The sequence below is a fragment of the Salmo salar genome, chromosome ssa01, assembly GCF_905237065.1.
Source record: "Salmo salar chromosome ssa01, Ssal_v3.1, whole genome shotgun sequence".
Lineage (NCBI taxonomy): Eukaryota > Metazoa > Chordata > Actinopteri > Salmoniformes > Salmonidae > Salmo > Salmo salar.
The window spans coordinates 115,914,721-115,939,871 of record NC_059442.1 but is presented as its reverse complement, the minus strand read 5'-3'; the positions used below and the strand labels follow the sequence as shown (position 1 = coordinate 115,939,871).

The window sequence follows — 25,151 nt, the reverse complement described above, 5'->3', positions numbered from 1 at the left end:
ATTACAATTCACCCAGGCTAAATTATAATTCACCCAGGATAAATTATAATTCACCCAGGCTACATTATAATCCACCCAGGCTAAATTATAATTCACCCAGGCTAAATTATAATTCACCCAGTCTACATTTTAATCCACCCAGGCTACATTACAATTCACCCAGGCTACATCACAATTCACCCAGGCTAAATTATAATCCACCCAGGCTACATTATAATCCACCCAGGCTACATTATAATTCACCAGACTAAATTATAATCCACCCAGGCTACAATATAATCCACCCAGGCTACATTATAATCCACCCAGGCTACATTATAATCCACCCAGGCTACATTATAATCCCCCAGGCTACATTATAATTCACCCAGGCTACATTATAATCCCCCCCAGGCTACATTATAATCCACCCAGGCTAAATTATAATCCACCCAGGCTACATTATAATTCACTCTTTTTAGAAAACAGGGTGGCTACCTAGAACCATTAAAGGTTCTCCGGCCGTCCCTGTAGTAGGAGAACCCGTTTTCCGATCACCCTGTAGGTTCCAAGTAGATGGTTCTACCTAGAACCAAAAAAAGGGTTCCCCCACATGGACAGCCGAAGAATCTCTTTGTAAACATTTTGCGAACCCAAAACGTCACCCTATTCTCTAATTAGTGCACTGCTTTTGACTAGGGCCCATAGAACGGTTGTAGTGCACTATGTAGGGAATAGGTTGCCATTTGGGCCTCATCCTTAGTGTTAACCCCCTAGAATCTAAGTTACGTAACCCCCCCAAAAAAATCCCCATGAAAATCCATCAGTTTAAACTAGAGATGTTGTTTTTCATTGGATGTGTGTCAATCCACCGCATCGGCCAGTACCGCACTTCCGCATCTGCTGTGAAAGGTGGCAGAGCGGTGTCGGTCAGACCGTGAGACATCTCGAAAATTGGTCTTCTCACGTAAACGTCTGACCGGTTTGACCTACTGTTATGATCTCTCTATAGAAAGGGGAGATTCTCATGAATCTCAGTTTTTTGCTCTACGACCTCGTCTGAAGGTAACTGGTACTGGTTTAAAAAAAACAAATGGAAGTATGAATGTAGTTTTGGTCTACCCTCCAAAAAAATTGTTAAATATGTGTCAAAAATAAAAACATTTAGGACAGACACTTCAAAACCTTGTTTGTTATGATACATTTCTTTTGACTGTCCTTTTTGCCATTTCTGAATGTGTTATTCAATGTGTTCCTATGGTCGAAATCTAAGGTCAAAATCCAACATTTTATCAAATCATATTTTTACTTTTATTTTTGGGGGATACCTATAGGGTTCCTAAAATTCTAAATCTGATAGCTAAATGATCCATAGTATGACCATCTTAAAATAATTCCATATGTCAGTCTAGCACCCCCCCCCCCCCCATTAAGGATCTTCCTTTTCTTGTTGTATCATCTCTCCCACCAAGAGGATTTATGTTGAGGAATGTTAAGGAATCAACGTCTGTTTTTATTTAAATAATAAATAAATAAAAGTTATATTCATGTGGAGTACACCAATGATTCGTAATCCCCCCTGGGTCCTGACTAGTATACCAATGATTCGTAATCCCACCTGGGTCCTGACTAGTATACCAATGATTCATAATCCCACCTGGGTCTTGACTAGTATACCAATAATTCGTAATCCCACCTGGGTCCTGACTAGTATACCAATGATTCCTAATCCCACCTGGGTCCTGACTAGTATACCAATGATTCATAATCCCACCTGGGTCCTGACTAGTATACCAATGATTCCTAATCCCACCTGGGTCCTGACTAGTATACCAATGATTCGTAATCCCACCTGGGTCCTGACTAGTATACCAATAATTCGTAATCCCACCTGGGTCCTGACTAGTATACCTTTTAACTTCTCTCTGTGTGAAACCATTCCACCACATCAACTGTCATGTCCTTAACTTCTCTCTTTGAGTGTGTGTACACATGAATAATTATTTACACAGTACTGACTTCTATTTGTTGATATATAAAAAAATGTTGTTCCAGTGAAAAGAAGGACTGTATCATAGTCCACGCACGCACGCACGCACACGCACGCACGCGCACGCACGCACACACGCACACATACATGCACACACACACACCAGATGGCAGTATTGTGCTGGGACGGTAAAATGTCTTAGGTAATTACAACTCATCAGCCTACAGTAATGACTTTCTCTCCCTTTGGTAAAGTCTATCATGTCCATTGAGAGACACATGTTGGATTAAACATTTTTGTAATTTGAATCAGGCTTTTTATGTCAGAAGAACAATTAAGGTATGGGATTAAAAAATTATAAACAGACAGACAGACAGACAGACAGACATCCCAGTCCCTAAGGGAAATGGGAAGGACTAGTTATGGAACACTGCTTTGTTTAATGAAGAAACATTTTGTTCAACTGTACGTGTCAACATTGTAGGATAGTGGCTTCCTCTTTCAACATTAGGAAACACTACACAGCATTGGGATTACAACACAAACCTTTCTCACATTCACAAAAGATGTGCTTAAAATCAAATGTTTCTAATGATTGGAAGCTTAGTAGGCATGATGATACATACCAATGAATGACTAATCTCACTGTTGCCCGTTGGGCCAGTAACCGAAAGGTTCCTGGATCGAATCCCCGAGCTCACAAGGTAAAAATCTCCCTAGACCTTCCAAATTAACAATGTTCTGACGTACTGTTGCCCGTTGGGCCAGTAACCGAAAGGTTCCTGGATCGAATCCCCGAGCTGACAAGGTAAAAATCTCCCTAGGCCTCCCAATATTCTGACATACGTGGATGTCGATTAAGGCCCCCCCCACCTCTCTGATTCACAGGGGTTGGGTTAAATGCAGAAGACACATTTTAGTGTGGCTCAGTTGGTAGAGCATGGTGTTTGCAATGCCAGGGTTGTGGGTTCGATTCCCACGTGGGACCAGTACGGAGAAAAATATGTATGAAATGTATGCATTCACTACTGTAAGTCACTCTGGATAAGAGTGTCTGCTAAATGACCAAAAAATGTAAACAATGACAAAAAAAATTTAAAATGTGGGGTATGACTGGGTATTTACCCCTTTCCTTTTCCAAGGTCTAGGGTTTCTGAGACTAGCTAATGACTGAGGACTAAACATGTTTTTCACTTTCTCTACACCAGAGGGCAGGAGACAATCACCAAGAAATTGGAGTAGCTTTTGTGATAAACCACCTAGAAAGGAAAAACACAGTTTTAAATCTCTGCATATTTTTTTCAAATATAATTTTGGAAAATAACAAAGTTAACTAAAGAAGTCAGTTGGATCTTGACCTAATAAAACACATTGAATGGATAAATGGAAAAATGGATCCCCATATTAAAATTACCTTATCTAATTTGCATATTTAGTTTTGACTTAAAAGTTGTAACTTTAAGGGCCAGTTGGATGACTGGAGGAAGTTATGGGCCCGCTGGATGACTGGAGGAAGTTAAGGGCCAGCTGAATGACTGGAGGAAGTTATGGGCCAGCTGGATGACTGGAAGAAGTTAAGGGCCAGCTGGATGACTGGAGGAAATTAAGGGCCAGCTGGATGACTGGAGGAAGTTAAGGGCCAACTGGATGACTGGAGGAAGTTATGGGCCAGCTGGATGTCTGGAGGAAGTTAAGGGCCAGCTGGATGACTGGAGGAAGTTATGCTTCAATCACTTCTCTTCCAACTCCAATTTCCCTGGAATTTAGAAGTCACTACAAAATAAACCTCCCTCTCTGGCGTAGCCTGCAGACCTTGGTAAATAGTTTATCTGTGCTTGAATGAGCTTGCCTATGGAAACCAATAGAAACATCCCAAAACAGCAAACCCTGCTCACCTGGCACTCCGGGCATGGCTAAAGCAAACACACACACACACACACACACACACACACACACACACACACACACACACACACACACACACACACACACACACACACACACACACACACACACAATTACTCGACCCTTCTATAAATACATAATGATTGGCAGTGTTAAAGTCTCTGCATGGTCAATCCCACGTCTCCAGTGGCCGTGCAGCATTTACTATGATAGGGCCTCTGCAGAAGTCAGGGCATTTGTACTTATTGCACTTCGCAGAGCAGAGCAGAGTGGAGCTGTTTTAAAGGAAGTTAAACAAGGAAGTGAGTTTGTGTAAATGCTGGACCTCAACCAATCACATCAACGCGGAGCTATACGGAGTTGATACAAAATCTGGGGCTGCGCACGGCGATGCGGTACGGAGCTCAGTTTGTCCTCCAGAGACTCCACAATTGCATCACACCGTCCATACGGTGCCTTCGACCATGAATGAGCTTTCCGCCTGCAGACAGTTTTATGGCCTGGAGGTTTCTCTACGATACAGAGAAAAAATGGGGCCAGATGTTTGACATGGTGTTGACGCCATCTTGGAAACCGACATCTGAATTGTCTGTAGGAGGCCAATAGGAATGAAATGTGCATCTTGTTTTCATCTACGACTATTGAAAACACGTCACGGTAAAACTTTTGAATAGGAAACCTAGAATGACCCGTCCATTACAGGACAATGAACTGTAAATCACCACCATTCAACTGAATCTATTGTCCTGTAAAAATGCTCTGCAATTCTGTTACTGTTGTTGATATTTTGAGGTGTGTTGATGTCTGTTAGGTGGAGGACCGTATAAAACAGGTGTGATGATGTCTGTTAGGAGGAGGACCATATAAAACAGGTGTGATGATGTCTGTTAGGAGGAGGACCGTATAAAACAGGTGTGATGATGTCTGTTAGGAGGAGGACCGTATAAAACAGGTGTGATGATGTCTGTTAGGAGGAGGACCATATAAAACAGGTGTGATGATGTCTGTTAGGAGGAGGACCGTATAAAACAGGTGTGATGATGTCTGTTAGGAGGAGGACCGTATAAAACAGGTGTGATGATGTCTGTTAGGAGGACGACCGTATAAAACAGGTGTGTTGATGTCTGTTAGGAGGAGGACCATATAAAACAGGTGTGATGATGTCTGTTAGGAGGAGGACCGTATAAAACAGGTGTGATGATGTCTGTTAGGAGGAGGACCGTATAAAACAGGTGTGTTGATGTCTGTTAGCAGGAGGACCGTATGAAACAGGTGTGATGATGTCTGTTAGGAGGAGGACCGTATAAAACAGGTGTGTTGATGTCTGTTAGCAGGAGGACCGTATAAAACAGGTGTGATGATGTCTGTTAGGAGGAGGACTGTATAAAACAGGTGTGATGATGTCTGTTAGGAGGAGGACCGTATAAAACAGGTGTGATGATGTCTGTTAGGAGGAGGACCGTATAAAACAGGTGTGTTAATGTCTGTTAGGAGGAGGACCGTATAAAACAGGTGTGATGATGTCTGTTAGGAGGAGGACCGTATAAAACAGGTGTGATGATGTCTGTTAGGAGGAGGACCGTATAAAACAGGCGTGATGATGTCTGTTAGGAGGAGGACCGTATAAAACAGGTGTGATGATGTCTGTTAGGAGGAGGACCGTATAAAACAGGTGTGATGATGTCTGTTAGGAGGAGGACCGTATAAAACAGGTGTGATGATGTCTGTTAGCAGGAGGACCGTATAAAACAGGTGTGATGATGTCTGTTAGGAGGAGAACCGTATAAAACAGGTGTGATGATGTCTGTTAGGAGGAGGACCGTATAAAACAGGTGTGTTGATGTCTGTTAGGAGGAGGACCGTATAAAACAGGTGTGATGATGTCTGTTAGGAGGAGGACCGTATAAAACAGGCGTGATGATGTCTGTTAGGAGGAGGACCGTATAAAACAGGTGTAATGATGTCTGTTAGGAGGAGGACCGTATAAAACAGGTGTGATGATGTCTGTTAGGAGGAGGACCGTATAAAACAGGTGTAATGATGTCTGTTAGGAGGAGGACCGTATAAAACAGGTGTGATGATGTCTGTTAGCAGGAGGACCGTATAAAACAGGTGTGTTGATGTCTGTTAGGAGGAGGACCGTATAAAACAGGTGTGATGATGTCTGTTAGGAGGAGGACCATATAAAACAGGTGTGATGATGTCTGTTAGGAGGAGGACCGTATAAAACAGGTGTGATGATGTCTGTTAGGAGGAGGACCATATAAAACAGGTGTGATGATGTCTGTTAGGAGGAGGACCGTATAAAACAGGTGTGATGATGTCTGTTAGGAGGAGGACCGTATAAAACAGGTGTGTTGATGTCTGTTAGGAGGAGGACCGTATAAAACAGGTGTGTTGATGTCTGTTAGCAGGAGGACCGTATAAAACAGGTGTGATGATGTCTGTTAGGAGGAGGACCGTATAAAACAGGTGTGATGATGTCTGTTAGGAGGAGTGATGCCACTCCTCAGTAAAAGGCACATGACAGCCCGCTTGGAGTTTACCAAAAGGCACCTAAAGGACTCAGACCATGAGAAATAAGATTCTCAGGTCTGATGAAACCAAGATTGAACTCTTTGGCCTGAATGCCAAGCATCACGTCTGGAGGGAACCTGGCACCATACCTACGGTGAAGCATGGTGGTGGCAGCATCATGCTGTTGGGATGTTTTTCAGCAGCAGGGACTGGGGGACTAGTCAGGATCAAGGGAAAGATGAACGGAGCAAAGTACAGAGAGATCCTTGATGAAAACCTACTCCAGAGCACTCAGGACCTCAGACTGGAGTGAAGGTTCACCTTCCAACAAGTTAACGACCCTAAACACACAGCCAAGACAACGCAGGAGTGGCTTCGGGAAAAGTCTTTGAATGTCCTTGAGTGGTCCAGCCAGAGCCCGGACTTGAACCCAATCTAACATCTCTGGAGAGACCTGAAAATAGCTGTGCAGCGACGCTCCCCATCCAACCTGACAGAGCTTGAGAGGATCTGCAGAGAAGAATGGGAGACACTCCCCAAATACAGGTGTGCCAAGCTTCTGGAGTCATACCCAAGAAGACTCGAGGCTGTAATCACTGCCAAAGGTGCTTCAACAAAGTACTGAGTAAAGGGTCTGAATACTTGTCTAATTGTGAGATTCGTTTTTTTTCATGTTTCATAAATTTGCAAAAATAAATAAAAACCTTGTTTTACTTGGTCAATGTTGGGTATTCTGTGTAGATTGATAAGGAAGAAATACAATGAATTTAATCAATTTTAGAATAAGGCTGTAACGTAACAAAATGTGGTAAAAGTCAAGTTGTCTGAATATTTTCCCGAGAAACACACCAGGAATGAATGTCGTTCCCATAGAATTCCATTCAACATTTTGGGACAAAGTAGCTCCCGCTATTTATACCAATGACAACACACGTCACTCATTTCAGTACTTCCTAGTTCCATGTAACAAACAGTTATTTCAGTTCATATTTAAAACCTTGAACATTTGGAGAGTCCCCTGCTGATTGTAAGTTTTATAAATTATAACAAAATAATAACAAAACTCACAATCGATAAAATGGCAAAAGTCTTACCGGACTTGATACATAACAATCAAAACAGGGTTTTATTAAAAATAGACACAAACACAGTCAGATGTTTCAGTATAATACGAAATGATAAAAAACAAGATATTTACTACAGCTACAGTTCAGAGGTCAACACCATAATGACCCCCGGGACTAAACACCTCCCTCTGTAACTGGATCCTGGACTTCCTGACGGGGCGGTAGAAGGAGAGGAGGGGGAGAGGAGAGGTGGGGAGAGGACAGGGGGTGGTAGAAGGAGAGGAGGGAAGAGGAGAGGGAGAGGACAGGGGTGGTAGAAGGAGAGGAGGGAAGAGGAGAGGTGGGGAGAGGGAGAGAGGGAGAGGACGGGGTGGTAGAAGGAGAGGAAGAGGGGAGGAGAGGTGGGGAGAGGGAGAGAGGGAGAGGACATGGGGTGGTAGTAGGAGAGGAGGGGTGAGGGAGAGGACAGGGGGTGGTAGTAGGAGAGGAGGGGAGAGGGAGAGTGGGAGGGAGAGAGAGGGGGAAGGGTAAGGGGAGGGAGAGAGAGAGAGAAGAGGATGAGGGTTGTAGAGGTAGAGAGAGAGGGTGAAGGAGGAGAGGAGGAGGCAGCGAGAGGAGATGAGAGGGGAGGAGAGAGGAGGGGGCAGTGAGAGGAGATGAGAGGGGAGGAGAGAGGAGGGGGCAGTGAGAGGAGATGAGAGGGGAGGAGAGAGGAGGGGGCAGCGAGAGGATATGAGAGGGGAGGAAAGGAGATGAGAGGGGAGGAGAGAGGAGATGAGATGGGAGGAGAGGAGATGAGAGGGGAGGAGAGAGGAGGGGGCAGCGAGAGGAGATGAGATGGGAGGAGAGGAGGGGGGAGGGGAGAGAAGGGGGGTTCCCAGGGTCTAGGAGGTAAAGGCTGTCCACTCGTTTTGATTTGTATGACTTCCCAGCAGTGACAGCTGTCTGGGTCTGGCCAGTGGGACCTCTCAGAAATCTCTCCCCAGTTTCATTTCTCCGCGTGTCAGTTCAGATCAACTCCCAGATGAAGAGGAGGGAGGGGCTGAGCAGAGTGGAGATGAAGAGGAGGGAGGGGCTGAGCAGAGTGGAGATGAAGAGGAGGGAGGGGCTGAGCAGAGTGAGATGAAGGGGAGGGAGGGGCTGAGCAGAGTGGAGATGAAGAGGAGGGAGGGGCTGAGCAGAGTGGAGATGAAGAGGAGGGAGGGGCTGAGCAGAGTGGAGATGAAGAGGAGGGAGGGGCTGAGCAGAGTGGAGATGAAGGGGAGAGGGGCTGAGCAGAGTGGAGATGAAGAGGAGGGAGGGGCTGAGCAGAGTGAGATGAAGAGGAGGGAGGGGCTGAGCAGAGTGGAGATGAAGGGGAGGGAGGGGCTGAGCAGAGTGGAGATGAAGGGGAGGGAGGGGCTGAGCAGAGTGGAGATGAAGAGGAGGGAGGGGCTGAGCAGAGTGGAGATGAAGAGGAGGGAGGGGCTGAGCAGAGTGGAGACGAAGAGGAGGGGGGGGCTGAGCAGAGTGGAGATGAAGAGGAGGGAGGGGCTGAGCAGAGTGAGATGAAGGGGAGGGAGGGGCTGAGCAGAGTGGAGATGAAGAGGAGGGAGGGGCTGAGCAGAGTGGAGATGAAGGGGAGGGAGGGGCTGAGCAGAGTGGAGATGAAGAGGAGGGAGGGGCTGAGCAGAGTGGAGATGAAGAGGAGGGAGGGGCTGAGCAGAGTGGAGATGAAGGGGAGAGAGGGGCTGAGCAGAGTGGAGATGAAGAGGAGGGAGGGGCTGAGCAGAGTGAGATGAAGAGGAGGGAGGGGCTGAGCAGAGTGGAGATGAAGGGGAGGGAGTGGCTGAGCAGGGTGGAGATGAAGGGAAGGGAGGGGCTGAGCAGAGTGAGATGAAGAGGAGGGAGGGGCTGAGCAGAGTGGAGATGAAGGGGAGAGAGGGGCTGAGCAGAGTGGAGATGAAGAGGAGGGAGGGGCTGAGCAGAGTGAGATGAAGAGGAGGGAGGGGCTGAGCAGAGTGGAGATGAAGGGGAGGGAGGGCCTGAGCAGAGTGGAGATGAAGAGGGAGGGAGGGCCTGAGCAGAGTGGAGATGAAGAGGGAGGGAGGGGCTGAGCAGAGTGGAGATGAAGGGGAGGGAGGGTCTGAGCAGAGTGGAGATGAAGGGGAGGGAGGGCCTGAGCAGAGTGGGGATGAAGAGGAGGGAGGGGCTGAGCAGAGTGGAGATGAAGAGGAGGGAGGGGCTGAGCAGAGTGGAGATGAAGAGGAGGGAGGGGCTGAGCAGAGTGGAGATGAAGAGGAGGGAGGGGCTGAGCAGAGTGGAGATGAAGAGGAAGGAGGGGCTGAGCAGAGTGGAGATGAAGGGGAGGGAGGGGCTGAGCAGAGTGGAGATGAAGAGGAGGGAGGGGCTGAGCAGAGTGAAGATGAAGAGGAGGGAGGGGCTAAGCAGAGTGGAGATGAAGAGGAGGGAGGGGTTGAGCAGAGTGAGCAAAGGCCTTCTCTCTCTCTCTTTTCACCTATTTCTCGCTCCCTTTTTCTCTGTCCCCCTTATCTTATTTTATCCACCCCTTTCTCCTCTCTCCACTTCTTCCTCATCCCTGGCTTCTCTGAGTTGTCAAAAGAAACTTTCATGAAATTGCAAAGTGGTGAAAGGCTACACAATGGGATCTGTTAAGTGGTGAAAGGCTTCACATTGGGATCTGTTAAGTGGTGAAAGGCTTCACAGCGTGATCTGTTAAATGGTGAAAGGCTTCACAGTGTGATCTGTTAAGTGGTGAAAGGCTTCACAGTGTGATCTGTTAAGTGGTGAAAGGCTTCACATTGGGATCTGTTAAGTGGTGAAAGGCTTCACAGTGTGATCTGTTATCAAGTGGTGAAAGGCTTCACAGTGTGATCTGTTAAATGGTGAAAGGCTTCACAGTGTGATCTGTTAAATGGTGAAAGGCTTCACAGTGTGATCTGTTAAATGGTGAAAGGCTTCACAGTGTGATCATCCCAAACGTGTTCGATGGGGTTGAGGTCAGTGCTCTGTGCTTGCCAGTCAAGTTCTTCCACACCGATCTCGACAATCCATTCTAGATCTGTTAAATGGTGAAAGGCTTCACAGTGTGTTCTGTTAAATGGTGAAAGGCTTCACAGCGTGATCTGTTAAATGGTGAAAGGCTTCACAGCGTGATCTGTTAAATGGTGAAAGGCTTCACAGTGTGATCTGTTAAGTGGTGAAAGGCTTCACAGTGTGATCTGTTAAGTGGTGAAAGGCTTCACAGCGTGATCTGTTAAGTGGTGAAAGGCTTCACAGTGTGATCTGTTAAATGGTGAGAGGCTTCACAGTGTGATCTGTTAAATGGTGAGAGGCTTCACAGTGTGATCTGTTAAGTGGTGAAAGGCTTCACAGCGTGATCTGTTAAGTGGTGAAAGGCTTCACAGTGTGATCTGTTAAATGGTGAGCGGCTTCACAGTGTGATCTGTTAAGTGGTGAAAGTCTTCACAGTGTGATCTGTTAAATGGTGAAAGGCTTCACAGTGTGATCTGTTAAATGGTGAAAGGCTTCACAGTGTGATCTGTTAAATGGTGAAAGGCTTCACAGTGTGATCATCCCAAACGTGTTTGATGGGGTTGAGGTCAGTGCTCTGTGCTTGCCAGTCAAGTTCTTCCACACCGATCTCGACAATCCATTCTAGATCTGTTAAATGGTGAAAGGCTTCACAGTGTGTTCTGTTAAATGGTGAAAGGCTTCACAGCGTGATCTGTTAAGTGGTGAAAGGCTTCACAGTGTGATCTGTTAAATGGTGAAAGGCTTCACAGTGTGATCTGTTAAATGGTGAAAGGCTTCACAGTGTGATCTGTTAAATGGTGAAAGGCTTCACAGTGTGATCATTTCAAACGTGTTCGATGGGGTTGAGGTCAGTGCTCTGTGCTTGCCAGTCAAGTTCTTCCACACCGATCTCGACAATCCATTCTAGATCTGTTAAATGGTGAAAGGCTTCACAGCGTGATCTGTTCAATGGTGAAAGGCTTCACAGTGTGATCTGTTAAGTGGTGAAAGGCTTCACAGCGTGATCTGTTAAGTGGTGAAAGGCTTCACAGTGTGATCTGTTAAATGGTGAGAGGCTTCACAGTGTGATCTGTTAAATGGTGAGAGGCTTCACATTGTGATCTGTTAAGTGGTGAAAGGCTTCACAGCGTGATCTGTTAAGTGGTGAAAGGCTTCACAGTGTGATCTGTTAAATGGTGAGAGGCTTCACAGTGTGATCTGTTAAGTGGTGAAAGGCTTCACAGTGTGATCTGTTAAATGGTGAAAGGCTTCACAGTGTGATCTGTTACATGGTGAAAGCCTTCACAGTGTGTTCTGTTAAGTGGTGAAAGGCTTCACAGTGTGATCTGTTAAATGGTGAAAGGCTTCACAGTGTGATCTGTTAAGTGGTGAAAGCCTTCACAGCGTGATCTGTTAAGTGGTGAAAGGCTTCACAGTGTGATCTGTTAAGTGGTGAAAGGCTTCACAGTGTGATCTGGTAAGGGGGTATGCCTCTTTGTAAACAACAACCGGTGCGCTGCTTCACACTGTGAAGGAAGTCTCACGCTTCTGCTCACCTGAACTGGAATACCTCATGTTAAATAGCAGGCTTTTTCTATCTACCAAGAGAGATTTCATCTGTAATCATCACTGCTGTCTACATTCTACCAGAAAGGAGATTGGCACTAAGCAGGCACTCAACGAGCTGTACATGGCCGTAAACAAACAAGACAACACACACCCAGAGGCAGCGTTTACAGGGCCGTAAACAAACAAGACAACACACACCCAGAGGCAGCGTTTACAGGGCCGTAAACAAACAAGACAACACACACACCCAGAGGCAGCGTTTACAGGGCCGTAAACAAACAAGACAACACACACACCCAGAGGCAGCGTTTACAGGGCCGTAAACAAACAAACAAGACAACACACACAACAAGACAACACACACACGCATACAAGCCCCTCCCTCGCTCTCCCTTCGGAAAATCAGACCATAACTCTATCCTCCTGCTTACTGTTTACGAGTGAAAACTCAAACAGGAAGTACCAGAGCTCTGTACGGATGAGGTCCGACGAACCGGACGCTAAGCTACGAGGCTGCTTCGCTAGCACAGACTGGAGTATGATCAGGGATTCATCCGATAACATTGAGGAGTTTACCACATCATTCACGGGCAGTTCATCAGTTAGTGCATTGCCGACGTCGTCCCCCACAATGACCACATACACTACACTCTTCTGGGAAGGCTTTCCAGTAGATGTTGGAACATTGTTGCGGGGACTTGCTTCCATTCAGCCACAACAGAATTAGTGAGGTTGGGTACTGATGTTGGGCGATTAGGCCTGGCTCGCAGTCAGCGTTCCAATTCATCCCAAAGGTGTTCGATGGGGTTGAGGTCAGTGTTCTGTGCTTGCCAGTCAAGTTCTTCCACACCGATCTCGACAATCCATTTTATATGGACCTTGCTTTGTGCACAGGGGCATTGTCATGCTGGAACAAGAAAGGGCCTTGTTTAAACTATTGCCACAAAGTTGGAAGCACAGAATCATCTAGAATGTAATTGTATGCTGTAGCGTTAAGATTTCCCTTCACTGGAACTAAGGGGCCTAGCTTAAACTGTGAAAAACAGCCCTTGACCATTATCCTCCCCCACCAAACTTTACAGTTGGCACTATGCATTGGGGCAGGTAGCATTTTCCTGGCATCCGCCAAACCCAGATTTGTCCATCAGACTGCCAGATGGTGAAGCGTGATTCATCACTCCAGAGAACGCGTCTCCACTTCTCCAGAGTCCAATGGCGGCGAATTTACACCACTCCAATCGACGCTTGGCATTGCGCATGGTGATCTTAGTTTTGTGTGCGGCTGCTCGGCCGTGGAAACCCATTTTATGAAGCTCCCGACGAACAGTTGTTGTGCTGACGTTGCTTATAGAGGCAGTTTGGAACTCGGTAGTGAGTGTTGGAACCGAGGACAGACGATATTTACTCCCTAATCGCTTCCAGGTAGAACCCTTTAGTGTTCCATGTAGAACCCTTTTTGGTTCCAGGTAGAAGCTTTTTGTGTTCCATGTAGAACCCTTTGCATGGAGGGTTCTACATAAAACCTAAAAGGGTTCTACCTGGTACCAAAAAGTGTTATCCTATGGGGACAGCCAAAAAAACACTTTGGAACCCTTTTTGGTTCCAGGTAGAACCATTTTTGGTTCCAGGTAGAACCATTTTTGTTTCCAGATAGAACCCTTTTGTGTTCCATGTAGAACCCTTTTTGGTTCCAGGTAGAACCTTTTTGTGTTCCATGTAGAACCCTTTGCATGGAGGGTTCTACATAAAACCAAAAAGGGTTCTACCTGGTACCAAAAAGTGTTCTCCGTGGGGACAGCCAAAGAACCCTTTTGGAACCCTTTTTTGTGTATGGACGCAGTCAAGGTGAAACTTAGTGCTGTCAGACTGTGGTACTGAAGATGGATGGGGCTGTGTGTGTGTCTGTGTGTGTGTGTGTGTGTGTGTGTGTGTGTGTGTGTGTGTGTGTGTGTGTGTGTGTGTGTGTGTGTGTGTGTGTGTGTGTGTGATGGCTATTGCAGCTCAGGCGCTGATGTGATGAGCTGTGACAGAGGGAAGAGCACTATCTCTGAAAGTACATACACACACACACACACACACACACACACACACACACACACACACACACACACACACACACACACACACACACACACACACACACACACACACACACACACACACACAGAGAGAGAGAGACAAACAGACTCTGTCTGAGCATGTCTGGACGCTGCATAGAGAGACTCCCTGTCTCACGTCAGCCGCTCACTAATGTGCAAATTACAGCTAGGTCCAAACAGGTCTGGGCATCAAACAAAAGCCAAAGTATTCCCACGAAACCGCTGAGTCCCAAATGGCACCCTAATCCCTACATAGTGCACTACTATTGACCAGGACGCACACTATTCCCTGTATGGTGCACTACTATTGACCAGGGCCCACCCTATTCCCTATATAGTGCACTACTATTGACCAGCAACCTATTCCCTATATAGTGCACTACTATTGACCAGCACCCTATTCCCTATATAGTGCACTACTATTGACCAGCACCCTATTCCCTATATAGTGCACTACTATTGACAAGAGCCCTATTCCCTATATAGTGCACTACTATTGACCAGGGCCCACCCTATTCCCTCATAGGGGACACTTCATCTACTAAACCCTTCAAATCATAGGGGACACTTCATCTACTATCCGTTCAAATCATAGGGGACACTTCATCTACTAACCCCTTCAAATCATAGGGGACACTTCATCTACTAAACCCTTCAAATCATAGGGGACACTTCATCTACTATCCCTTCAAATCATAGGGGACACTTCATCTACTAAACCCTTCAAATCATAGGGGACACTTCATCTACTAAACCCTTCAAATCATAGGGGACACTTCATCTACTAACCCTTCAAATCATAGGGGACGCTTCATCTACTAAACCCTTCAAATCATAGGGGACACTTCATCTACTAAACCCTTCAAATCATAGTGGTCACTTCATCTACTAAACCCTTCAAATCATAGGGGACACTTCATCAACTAACCCTTCAAATCATAGGGGACACGTCATCTACTAAACCCTTCAAATCATAGGGTACACGTCATCTACTAACCCTTCAAATCATAGGGGACACTTCATCTACTAAACCCTTCAAATCATAGGGGACACTTCATCTACTAACCCTTCAAATCATAGGGGACACTTCATCTACTAACCCTTCAAATCATAGGGGACACTTCATCTACTAAACCCTTCAAATCATAGGGGACACTTCATCTACTAAACCCTTCAAATCATAGGGGACACTTCATCTACTAACCCTTCAAATCATAGGGGACACAATTTGTAGACGGACTGAGGTGGACGATAGATGGATGATAGATGGACTCAGGTGGACGATAGATGGATGATAGATGGACTCAGGTGGACGATAGATGGATGATAGATGGACTGAGGTGGATGATAGATGGACTGAGATGGATGATAGACAGACTGAGGTGGACGATAGATGGATGATAGATGGACTGAGGTGGATGATAGATGGATGATAGATGGACTGAGGTGGACGAAAGATGGATGATAGATGGACTGAGGTGGACGATAGATGGATGATAGATGGACTGAGGTGGATGATAGATGGACTGAGATGGATGATAGATGGACGATAGATGGACTAAGATGGATGATAGATGGACTGAGGTGGACGATAGATGGATGATAGATGGACTGAGGTGGATGATAGATGGATGATAGATGGACTGAGGTGGATGATAGATGGACTGAGATGGATGATAGATGGACTAAGGTGGATGATAGATGGACTGAGGTGGATGATAGATGGACTGAGATGGATGATAGATGGACTGAGGTGGATGATAGATGGACTGAGGTGGATGATAGATGGACTGAGGTGGATGATAGATGGACTGAGATGGATGATAGATGAGAGACTTGTTTTCTTGCTCTGCTTTGATACATAGAACAGAGCACGGTAATATTTTGTTACAAATTGGGGCTGTTAGACTGTGTCAAGGGTGTTTCAGTGAGCAGGAAGCCTGCCTCTGCCTCTGTCTCTCTGCCTCTCTCTCTCTCTCTCTCTCTCTCTCTCTCTCTCTCTCTCTCTCTCTCTCTCTCTCTCTCTCTCTCTCTCTCTCTCTCTCTCTCTCTCTCTCTCTCTCTCTCTCTCTCTCTCGATGGCAAATGAGTTAAGAAGAGGAAAGTTCTGAAGACTGTCTCTGTTCCGCAGTAAAGAAAAACAGACACACACATGCCGTTCTGTGCCGAACCAGAAGGGAGTGGATCTGGAGGAAAGCAGAGATCCTGTCAATGTGTGCAGTGCTGCTCATCTCATCTCACAACTGTACTAACCACTGTCTATATAACACTAACTGCTCTCAAACTTCTGGCTTCTACTGACTCGCTCAAACCTAAAGGGTTAAAACAAAAAGCTAAAATCCCTCAGTTTTTTTTTCCCGGAGGATATTGAGAGCCTGAGACACCTGCCAACTTCTAAGGAGTAAAATCCCTCACTTACCCGGTCTCTCTCTTTCCTTCCTTCTGGAACTCTTCTGCTTTTTCTCCTCTCTCTCTGAGTATTTCACCCTGCCTCAATATATTTTACCCCGGCGGAGAGAGAGAGAGACTCCCATGGAACCCCGGGTTCCGCTGCTGTCGTCAGTAACTTGGAGCGCTCTGGGAACCTTGTGAACTTCCCCCGTCGGTGCCTCTGTCTGTTCCGGAGTATTGGAGAGAGAGAGAGAGAGAGACGGAGGGAAGGGGAAGGGGGGAGCAGTAGTTGATGGGGACGAAAGCAGAAGCAGCCCTGCAGACGAAGACTCCTCTGGAGACCTCAGAACCAGGACCAGCTAGAACCAACAAGCAGGACCTCCAGCTGGTGATACCTCCCCAGGGACAGGCCACCATGATGGGCCAGCGTCTCAACCACCTCTCCGTCCTGGGGCTACTCTTACTGCTCCTGGACCTGGATGTGAGTCGTGGCTCCGCTGCTCCCGCTGAGGACGAGGATTACTACATGCAGGAGTTACTCACCAGGGACCACTACTACCACGTAGCACCTGAGGAGGAAATAGTACCACCTGTTCCCCCCTTCGAAGGGGCCCGAGGGACCGACAGGAACAAACGTCCCCCCAGCCTGGAGACGAACAACAGAAACAAACGTCCCCCCAGTCAGAAGGAGACAACCAACAGGAACAAGCGTCCCTCCACCCAGAAGGAGGCGACCGGCAAGGCAGAGAACGTCAGACAAACAGACAAGACCAGGGTCACTGAAACCAAGTCAGGTACTGTTACTATTTTTTTACACACACATACACACACATACACACACACACACACACACACACACACACACACACACACACACACACACACACACAATACCACGGCCACTGAAGCTACTTTAAGTTACTGTAAACTTTGTAAACCCTCCTCTGCTACTACCCTGGGTGACCACGGCTGACCTTTGACCTAGCGGAGTCTCCTGTTACTACCCAGGGTTCCCATGTCTGACCTTTGACCTAGCAGAGTCTCCTGTTACTAATCAGGGTGACCATGTCTGACCTTTGACCTAGCGGAGTCTCCTGTTACTACCCAGGGTGCCCATGTCTAACCTCTGACCTAGCAGAGTCTCCTGTTGCTACCCAGGGTGCCCATGTCTGACCTTTGACCTAGCGGAGTCTCCTGTTACTACCCAGGGTGCCCATGTCTAACCTTTGACCTAGCAGAGTCTCCTGTTACTACCCAGGGTGTCCATGTCTGACCTTTGACCTAGCGGAGTCTCCTGTTACTACCCAGGGTGCCCATGTCTGACCTTTGACCTAGCAGAGTCTCCTGTTACTACCCAGGATGACCATGTCTGACCTTTGACCTAGCAGAGTCTCCTGTTACTATCCAGGGTGCCCATGGCTGACCTCTGACCTAGCGGAGTCTCTTGTTACTACCCAGGGTGCCCATATCTAACCTCTGACCTAGCGGAGTCTCCTGTTACTACCCAGGGTGCCCATGTCTAACCTCTGACCTAGCGGAGTCTCCTGTTATTACCCAGGGTGCCCATGGCTAACCTCTGACCTAGAAGAGCAGCAGGTTTATTTTATTGAAAGGTTAATCCCGAGCTCTGTGGCGTATGGTGAAAACATTATTGGGTCCCCGTGCTGAAGAGGTTGTGTTGGTGCAGATATAGACCATGTTAACACAGCTTTAAAAACAACAGTGGGTCTACTACTGTATCTGAGGAACGGTTTTTATTAATGACCCTCATCTATATGTGTGTAGAGAGACTGTAAGATTACGTTACCCAACACCGGGCTGGCAAAGTCCTTAGACCAAACGTTATTATAGTCTTTTAATGACCTTGGCGCCATCTTGTCGTCTGCCTCGGATGATTCATTTAAAAAACAACCTGTTTTTTTTTTGTGGTGGTGGTATTTTGATTGGCTTAAAGAGTTTTCCAATGTAATCATTCAAATTCTCAGCCAATCGAAAAAAGACAGTTCTTTGAAACAACACCAACCTCTTAATGAATAAGACGGTTGTATAGTTTACAGCCAGTTACTGCCTAGACACCAGAAGGTGTGTTATTGGGGGATTAACATTGTGAGTCACTTACTGATCATCGGATGTTATTGTTCTGACGAGGTCAAGATAAGTAATGTGAACCAGACGTTCATAGGAAACCTCCACAAACGCCACCCTATTCCCTACATAGTATGGACCCTGGTCAGAAGTAGTGCTCTATGTAGGGAATAGGATGCCATTTGGGACTAAACCATAGTGATACGTGTGATGAATCTGAATGGAAAAGTTGAGGCACAGACATGGGAAACACAGAAGATTTGAGGACAGAGATTCAGGGAACACCATCCACATCTAAATCAATCTGTGATGACCAGAGAGAGACAAATACATATAATCATCTCTTTAGGGAGGTTTACTAGAGGATCCCCTCACTCCTCTTCTATCCCTCCATCCCTCCATCCCTCTAGCTTTCCCTGTGGCTCTGTTGGTAGAGCATGGTGTTTGCAGCACCAGGGGCATGGTGAGTGCAACGCCAGGTTTGTGGGTTCGATTCCCATGGGGGGCCAGTACCAAAAAAAATGCATGAATTGTATGCATTCACTACTGTAAATCGCTCTGGATTAGAGCGTCTGCTAAATGACTAAAATGTAAATCCCTCTATCCCTCAAAGCCTAGGCTGCTCTAACCTTCGGCCCCTCCATCCCTCCACAGATACTGTAGATGAGAGACAGCAGGATAATCTGAGTCTTTAGTCCCAAAATGCACCCTTTTGTTCAATTTAAGACGTGCCTTTAACGAATGAATAGTGAATTATCTTTGTGATCTTTGTTAATTCATGGTTTTCAACACTTGAATTGTGGTGTTTTTATAGTGTTTTTTCCCCCTGTTTACATAGAGCCATTCAACTAATGAAAATTCCATTGTGTTCTATGAAATACATTTTCTTAATGTTACCAAATACCTTCATAAACACAACCAAATTATATGTTTTTTTCGGTAGGCATGGGGCTATATGAAAAGTATTTATTAGACTGTTAGAATGATGAATTCCCTGAAGACGTGTCATTGGCTTAGGTAGCCAAGGGGTTGTCGAGGCCCGGCTTTTCTAGTGTTAAGGAAGTAGCAGAAGAATGACCAACGTGCGCAAGGCATCTTCAAAAAGGGTTTTGGTAACGCGAAAGTAGTGTAATGAGCTACTTTCCACAGGAAGTAACGTTGTAATGTAACAAGTTACTTTTAATGGAAGTGACGTTGTCATGTAACAAGTTACTTTTAATGGAAGTAACGATGTCATGTAACAAGTTACTTTTAATGGAAGTAACGTTGTCATGTAACAAGTTACTTTTAATGGAAGTAACGTTGTCATGTAACAAGTTACTTTTAATGGAAGTGACGTTGTCATGTAACAAGTTACTTTTAATGGAAGTAACGATGTCATGTAACAAGTTACTTTTAATGGAAGTAACGTTGTCATGTAACAAGTTACTTTTAATGGAAGTAACGTTGTCATGTAACAAGTTACTTTTAATGGAAGTGACGTTGACATGTAACAAGTTACTTTTAATGGAAGTAACATTGTAATGTAACAAGTTACTTTTAATGGAAGTAACATTGTAATGTAACAAGTTACTCTTAATGGAAGGAACAATGTAACGTAACGACTTATTTAGACTGGGGCTGGGGTATGTACCTGTCCTGCCTCGGCAGGGTTAGACTGGGGCTGGGGTATGTACCTGTCCTGCCTCGGCAGGGGTAGATTGGGGCTGGGGTATGTACCTGTCCTGCCTCGGCAGGGGTAGACTGGGGCTGGGATATGTACCTGTCCTGCCTCGGCAGGGTTAGACTGGGGCTGGGGTATGTACCTGTCCTGCCTCGGCAGGGGTAGATTGGGGCTGGGGTATGTACCTGTCCTGCCTCGGCAGGGGTAGACTGGGGCTGGGATATGTACCTGTCCTGCCTCGGCAGGGTTAGACTGGGGCTGGGGTATATACCTGTCCTGCCTCGGCAGGGGTAGACTGGGGCTGGGGTATGTACCTGTCCTGCTGCAGGTGGATTAGAAAGGGAAAATAATAGAACAATGCCAGACAGAAGCTCTGAGGCCATGTGTAGTGTGCAGTACATGGCCATTCCAATATACATACAGTACACACTATGTTTTGCTAAGTACTGGGCATTATACATACAGTACACACTGTGTTTTACTAAGTACTGGGCATTCCAATATCCATATAGTACACACTGTGTTTTACTAAGTACTGGGCATTATACATACAGTGTTTTGCTAAGTACTGGGCATTCCAATATACATTTTTTTTACATTTTACATTTTAGTCATTTAGCAGACGCTCTTATCCAGAGCGACTTACAGTAGTGAATGCATACATTTCATTTTTTATTTTTTTATTTGTACTGGCCCCCTGTGGGAATCGAACCCACAATCCTGGCGTTGCACACACCATGCTGGCGTTATAAACACCATGCTCTGCCAACTGAGCCACAGGGAAGACATACAGTACACACTATGTTTTACTAAGTACTGGGCATTATACATACAGAACACACTATGTTTTACTAAGTACTGGGCATTCCAATATACATACAGAACACACTATGTTTTACTAAGTACTGGGCATTCCAATATACATACAGTACACACTATGTTTTACTAAGTACTGGGCATTCCAATATACATACAGTACACACTATGTTTTACTAAGTACTGGGCATTCCAATATACATACAGAACACACTATGTTTTACTAAGTACTGGGCATTCCAATATACATACAGAACACACTATGTTTTACTAAGTACTGGGCATTCCAATATACATACAGTACACACTATGTTTTAATTAGTACTGGGCATTCCAATATACATACAGTACACACTATGTTTTACTAAGTACTGGGCATTCCAATATACATACAGTACACACTATGTTTAACTAAGTACTGGGCATTCCAATATACATACAGTACACACTGTGTTTTGCTAAGTACTGGACATTCCAATATACACACAGTACACATAGTGTTTTACTAAGTACTGGGGATTATAAATACAGTACACACTATGTTTTACTAAGTACTGGGCATTCCAATATACATACAGTACAAACTGTGTTTTACTAAGTACTGGGCATTCCAATATACATACAGTACACACTATGTTTTACTAAGTACTGGGCATTCCAATATACATACAGTACACACTGTGTTTTGCTAAGTACTGGACATTCCAATATACACACAGTACACATAGTGTTTTACTAAGTACTGGGCATTCCAATATACATACAGTACACTATGTTTTACTAAGTACTGGGCATTCCAATATACATACAATACACACTGTTTTGCTAAGTACTGGACATTCCAATATACACACAGTACACATAGTGTTTTACTAAGTACTGGGGATTATACATACAGTACACACTATGTTTTACTAAGTACTGGGCATTCCAATATACATACAGTACACACTGTGTTTTACTAAGTATTGGGCATTATACATACAGTACACAATATGTTTTACTAAGTACTGGGCATTCCAATATACATACAGTACACACTGTGTTTTATTAAATACTGGGCATTATACATACAGTATACACTAAGTTTTACTAAGTACTGGGCATTCCAATATACATACAGTACACAGTGTGTTTTACTAAGTACATTATTAAAGTAATGCTCTCCATCCCACAGGGATCCATTTTAGTTCCTTTCCTCTGTTTACATGAGAGGGATAAGAGCTTTTAACCTGTCCTCTGTTTAGAAGAAACAAGAAACAATACTGTGCTGCCGTATTCATTGACCTGGCCAAGGCTTTCGACTCTGTCAATCACCACATCCTCATCAGCAGACTCAATAGCCTTGGTTTCTCAAATGATTGCCTCGCCTGGTTCACCAACTACTTCTCTGATAGAGTTCAATGTGTCAAATTGGATGGCCTGTTGTCTGGGCCTCTGGTAGTCTCTATGGGGTTGCCACAGGGTTCAATTCTTGGGCCAACTCTTTTCTCTGTATACATCAATGATGTCGCTCTTGCTGCTGGTGAGTCTCTGATCCACCTCTATGCAGACGACACCATTCTGTATACTTCTGGCCCTTCTTTGGACACTGTGTTAACAACCCTCCAGACGAGCTTCAATGCCATACAACTCTCCTTTCGTAGCCTCCAACTGCTCTTAAATACAAGTAAAACTAAATGCATGCTCTTCAACCGATCGCTGCCCGCACCTCCCAGCCCGTCCAGCATCACTACTCTGGACGGTTCTTACTTAGAATATATGGACAACAACAAATACCTAGGTGTCTGGTTAGACTGTAAACTCTCCTTCCAGACTCACATCAAACATCTCCAATCCAAAGTTAAATCTAGAATTGGCTTCCTATTTCGCAACAAAGCATCCTTCACTCATGCTGCCAAACATACCCTCGTAAAACTGACCATCCTACCGATTCTTGACTTCGGCGACGTCATTTACAAAATAGCCTCCAATACCCTACTCAATAAACTGGATGCAGTCTATCACAGTGCCATCCGTTTTGTCACCAAAGCACCATATACTACCCACCACTGTGACCTGTACGCTCTCGTTGGCTGGCCCTCGCGTCATACTCGTCGCCAAACCCACTGGCTCCAGGTCATCTACAAGACCCTGCTAGGTAAAGTCCCCCCTTATCTCAGCTCACTGGTCACCATAGCAGCACCCACCCGTAGCACGCGCTCCAGCAGGTATATCTCACTGGTCACCCCCAAAGCCAATTCCTCCTTTGGCCGTCTCTCCTTCCAGTTCTCCGCTGCCAATGACTGGAACAAACTACAAAAATCTCTGAAACTGGAAACACTTTTCTCCCTCACCAGCTTTAAGCACCAGCTGTCAGAGCAGCTCCCAGATCACTGCATCTGTACATAGCCCATCTATAATTTAGCCCAAACAACTACCGCTTCCCCTACTGTATTTATTTATTTTGCTCCTTTGCACCCTATTATTTATATTTCTACTTTGCACTTTCTTCCACTACAAATCTACCATTCCAGTGTTTTACTTGCTATATTGTATTTACTTTGCCACCATTGCTTTTTTTGCCTTTACCTCCCTTATCTCACCTCATTTGCTCACATTGTATATAGACTTATTTTTCTACTGTATTATTGACTGTATGTTTGTTTTACTCCATCTGTAACTCTGTGTTGTTGTATGTGTCGAACTCCTTTGCTTTATCTTGGCCAGGTCGCAGTTGCAAATGAGAACTTGTTCTCAACTTGACTACCTGGTTAAATAAAGGTGAAATTATTTTTTTTTTTAAAGAATATGAGAGTGGGATAAGAGCTTTTAACCTGTCCTCTGTTTATATGAGAGTTGGATTAGAGCTTTTAACCTGTCCTCTGTTTATATCAGAGTGGGATAAGAGTTTTTAACCTGTCCTCTGTTTATATGAGAGTTGGATTAGAGCTTTTAACCTGTCCTCTGTTTATATGAGAGTTGGATTAGAGCTTTTAACCTGTCCTCTGTTTATATGAGAGATGGATTAGATCTTTTAACCTGTCCTCTGTTTATATGAGAGGGATAAGAGCTTTTAACCTGTCCTCTGTTTATATGAGAGATGGATTAGATCTTTTAACCTGTCCTCTGTTTATATGAGAGTGGGATAAGCGCTTTTAACCTGTCCTCTGTTTATATGAGAGGGATAAGAGCTTTTAACCTGTCCTCTGTTTATGTGAGAGTTGGATGAGAGCTTTCAGATGTGAGAAAGATTTTTTATCAAATGGGGCCTATATATCAAATGCCCCCCCCCACACACACACACATCGACTTTTAGTCAGTTGAATAAGTGGAACTGTAGTCAGATAATACAGCATTACTAGACACTCCTCTCACTCTAAAGTTGGCCGCTGTGTACTTGAAGATCTGTGAAAGAAATTTAGGATATCCTGTTTAAAATCTAGCTTTTGAGTGAGGATATCCAGTTTAAATCTAGTTTTTGAGTGAGGATATCCAGTTTAAATCTAGCTTTTGAGTGAGGATATCCTATTTAAATCTAGTCTTTGAGTGAGGATATCCAGTTTAAATCTAGTTTTTGAGTGAGGATATCCTATTTAAATCTAGTCTTTGAGTGAGGATATCCAGTTTAAATCTAGTTTTTGAGTGAGGATATCCAGTTTCTAATACATTTTTTGTTTTTCTCTCCTCAGTGAAGAATGGAAACAAGAAGGATGAGAAGAACAAAAAGGGAACGTTGAAAACTCCCAACAGCATCAATGAGGGAGAGGGCCAATACAAGTCAGCGAAAGAGGGTGATGCATGAAGAACACACACACACACACACACACACACACACACACACACACACACACACACACACACACACACACACACACACACACACACACACACACACACACACACACACACACACACACAGAGAGACACAAACACAGACAGACACACACACACACACAGAGACACACACACACACACACAAACACAAACACAGACAGACACACACACACACAGAGACACACACACAGAGACACACACACACACACACACACAGACAGACACACACACAGAGAGAC

The 25,151-nt window shown here is 45.1% G+C and overlaps 1 protein-coding gene across 1 annotated transcript; it reads left to right on the top strand.

The window, feature by feature from the left end:
• The first annotated feature begins 16,594 nt into the window (after positions 1-16,594).
• On the top strand, positions 16,595-24,880 carry LOC123728163 (inactive carboxypeptidase-like protein X2). Its single transcript, XM_045698960.1, has 2 exons — positions 16,595-17,326; positions 24,768-24,880. The coding sequence occupies exons 1-2, from the start codon at positions 16,825-16,827 to the stop codon at positions 24,878-24,880; spliced, it is 615 nt and encodes a 204-aa protein (XP_045554916.1). The 5' UTR covers positions 16,595-16,824.
• Positions 24,881-25,151: the final 271 nt, after the last annotated feature.

Coding starts and splice junctions, on each gene's coding strand:
- LOC123728163 (XM_045698960.1), top strand. CDS start 16,825: ATGGGGACGAAAGCAGAAGCAGCCCTGCAGACGAAGACTCCTCTGGAG. Junction 17,327..24,767: donor GGTCACTGAAACCAAGTCAG/GTACTGTTACTA, acceptor TTCTCTCCTCAG/TGAAGAATGGAAACAAGAAG.